General features: G+C 36.6%; 1 protein-coding gene across 2 annotated transcripts in view; it reads left to right on the top strand.

The window, feature by feature from the left end:
• LOC106867306 (sorting nexin-8) overlaps positions 1-2,615 on the top strand; it is a 79,757-nt gene that overhangs the window by 71,279 nt on the left and 5,863 nt on the right. The window contains exon 11 of one of the 2 annotated variants that reach the window (XM_052975871.1): positions 831-926. In XM_052975871.1, coding sequence (XP_052831831.1) covers positions 831-926 — 96 coding nt within the window. Of the gene's footprint in view, positions 1-830; positions 942-2,615 lie in introns of both variants that reach the window. The other variant, XM_014912146.2, reaches the window with a different exon arrangement.

Raw genomic sequence — 2,615 nt, 5'->3', positions numbered from 1 at the left:
CTCTCCTGTGTCTAATTACTGTCTTGTCCTCCTCCTCTTATCAAAGAGTATCCATTTCTCAAAGCACATAATGAGTCAATACAAAAATGGTTCTCTTTCCAACCGAGAAATCAACATGAAACGTACTGTAAGGTGTCTGTTTCTTCGAATCTCATATTTTTTTACTTTTCCAAGCTTCTTCAAGCGTCAAGAAGCAGTTGCGGGAGATGTCTGGAGCTCTGATCTGATTTTTCGTACCATTGTTCTCGGATTTCGTTTCACCAAACCATTCAATTCATCATGCCAGATAACTGATTTTGGTCTCCCTCTTGGTTCATTTTTAAGGCTTTCATTTCCTGAACGAAATCTATGGAACCATCTCTGAACAGTACTAATGTCAACAGAATCATTACCAAAAGCCCGCTTGATGGTTTATAGAGTTTCTGTGGCAGAATAACCCAACTTGTATTTGTACAAGAAAATCACTTGGTATTGTTCAGTTGTCAACATTGTCATAAGAGCTGTGTGTAGCAATTTTGAATAATAGTATTGTCTAATAAGAAAAAGAGTTAAGAGTAAGCACAAACATATACATAGAAACTCATTAAAAATCCATTTCTAGATGACATTTCATGTGACAACTTAATACTTTTATTCTTGGATGGGATGTTGTTTTCTTTCCCTTTTATGCAATTTGTTAAATTTAGCACAAATACCGTGTGTGTGTGTATGTGTGTACCTTCATACAAAGGCAATACATTAGAATCATTGGAGCATTCTGTTTATAAAGAATTTGACTTGCTTTGATTTTGAAGTCTCTGACTATTGGTATTTATTGGCTTTTGTTTTAGGATTTGTGTGACCGTCATGAGAAAGGTGTACTGCATGACCACCAGAGAGCACTTCAAAAGATGGGACAATATAAAAAGAGAATGATGTCTGCAACTGTAGGTACCACTGAGGTAAACTTTTGTTATTGTGCTAATCTCAGTTAAAATTTTGCCAACAGACAACTCAGAAAGATTTTAGCAAGGTAACTGATGAAGTAGCTACAACTTCTCTTAACCAAATACTGAGAGATATCTTGAAAGGGCAGTTTTGCTACAAGTCAGAGTATTTTTGGCAAGTAGTCAGGTCTTTAAAAATACTGCATTATCAAAGATCATTGAAGTTTACACAATATATCATTGCTATTATGCAAAAGTGTTGTAAGTCCAAAACCTTGCTTTATCAGAAAATGAAAAATAGTTTCACCATTCCATAGCAAAACCATTCTACTACACTTTGACAATTTTTGATATCTAGGCATCTGAAGCAAGGATAGTTTGACCAAAAGAACCAGCTATTACAAGCAAAAATAAATATTGAAAAAAATGCATTTGGCCAAATTTGGACTTACGGCAGTTTAACATAATAGCAACAATATATATCACAACAAGTCATTACAAAACCTTTAAATACTAGAATGTTACCTGTCATATAATGGGTTACTTTGGAAGTATAGTTTTGCCATCATGGATAATAAGAGAAAATATACCATAATTATCATTTAAGTTTCATTAAATTTCTTGGTGTTAACTTTGAAACGAAAAATATTATTTCCTTAGAATTTTGATTTGTATTACTCCTCCCATAACTACTCTCTCCTCCTCTATCTCTACTATGATTATTTCTCTTTCACTTTGTGTGTGTGTGTGTATAATGTTCTTTTACTCAATGTTTCTGAGTACACCATCAGAAGACTTGTACATGAGGATATCTAGTACATGTCATGTGATGCAAAGGGGTCAGTTTATGTCAGATATGACAAGAGAGAATTGTTCGATCTGTGCAAAGCACTAAGAGGCTGGAATGCTTTGGTTTTTCTCTGATGAGTAAAACTTCAATCAGGACCGAAAGGTAAACTGAACAAACAACAGATGGTTATGCAGAGATCCAAATGAGGTTCCAATGGTCATACAACACTATGTTCCCAGCAACTGCGATGGTTTTGGGACTTGTCAGCAATGATAGAGATGTTATGCCTCTTCACTGTTTTTCACAGAGCTAAAGAATCACTGCTGCTGTCTACACAAAGGTGTTGGAGAAGGTTGTGAGGCCCTGGATAGACAGAGTATGCAATGGAAGACTGTGTTTTGCAACAAGACTGTGCCATTTCATAAGGCTGAGATAACCGAAGCATGGATGCATGCCAATCTCCATGATCATGTTCTCTCAGACACATGACTCAGACACATGACTCATCTGATACAAGTATGTCAATGCTTCTGACCCCATATTAAAGCAACCAGTGATGCTAACAGTGGATTTATTGAATAGGCGTGATAAAAGGATTCTCAAGATTACTGGTACCAGTTTGTTTTCAAATACATCTTTTTGTTGATGAGCTATGCATCTTTTTCTAAATTCATACAAATGACCTCAAAAAACTGACACCCTGTGTGTGTGTATATATCATCATCATCATCATCATCATCGTTTAACGTCCGTTTTCCATGCTAGCATGGGTTGGACGATTTGACTGAGGACTGGTGAAACCAGATGGCTACACCAGGCTCCCTTCCTAACGCCAACCACTCAGAGAGTGTAGTGGGTGCTTTTACGTGTCACCCGCACGAAAACGGCCACGCTCGAAA

Source organism: Octopus bimaculoides, chromosome 22 (assembly GCF_001194135.2).
Source record: "Octopus bimaculoides isolate UCB-OBI-ISO-001 chromosome 22, ASM119413v2, whole genome shotgun sequence".
Lineage (NCBI taxonomy): Eukaryota > Metazoa > Mollusca > Cephalopoda > Octopoda > Octopodidae > Octopus > Octopus bimaculoides.
The sequence above is the reverse complement of the archived record's forward strand: the minus strand, read 5'-3'. Positions and strand labels throughout refer to the sequence as shown.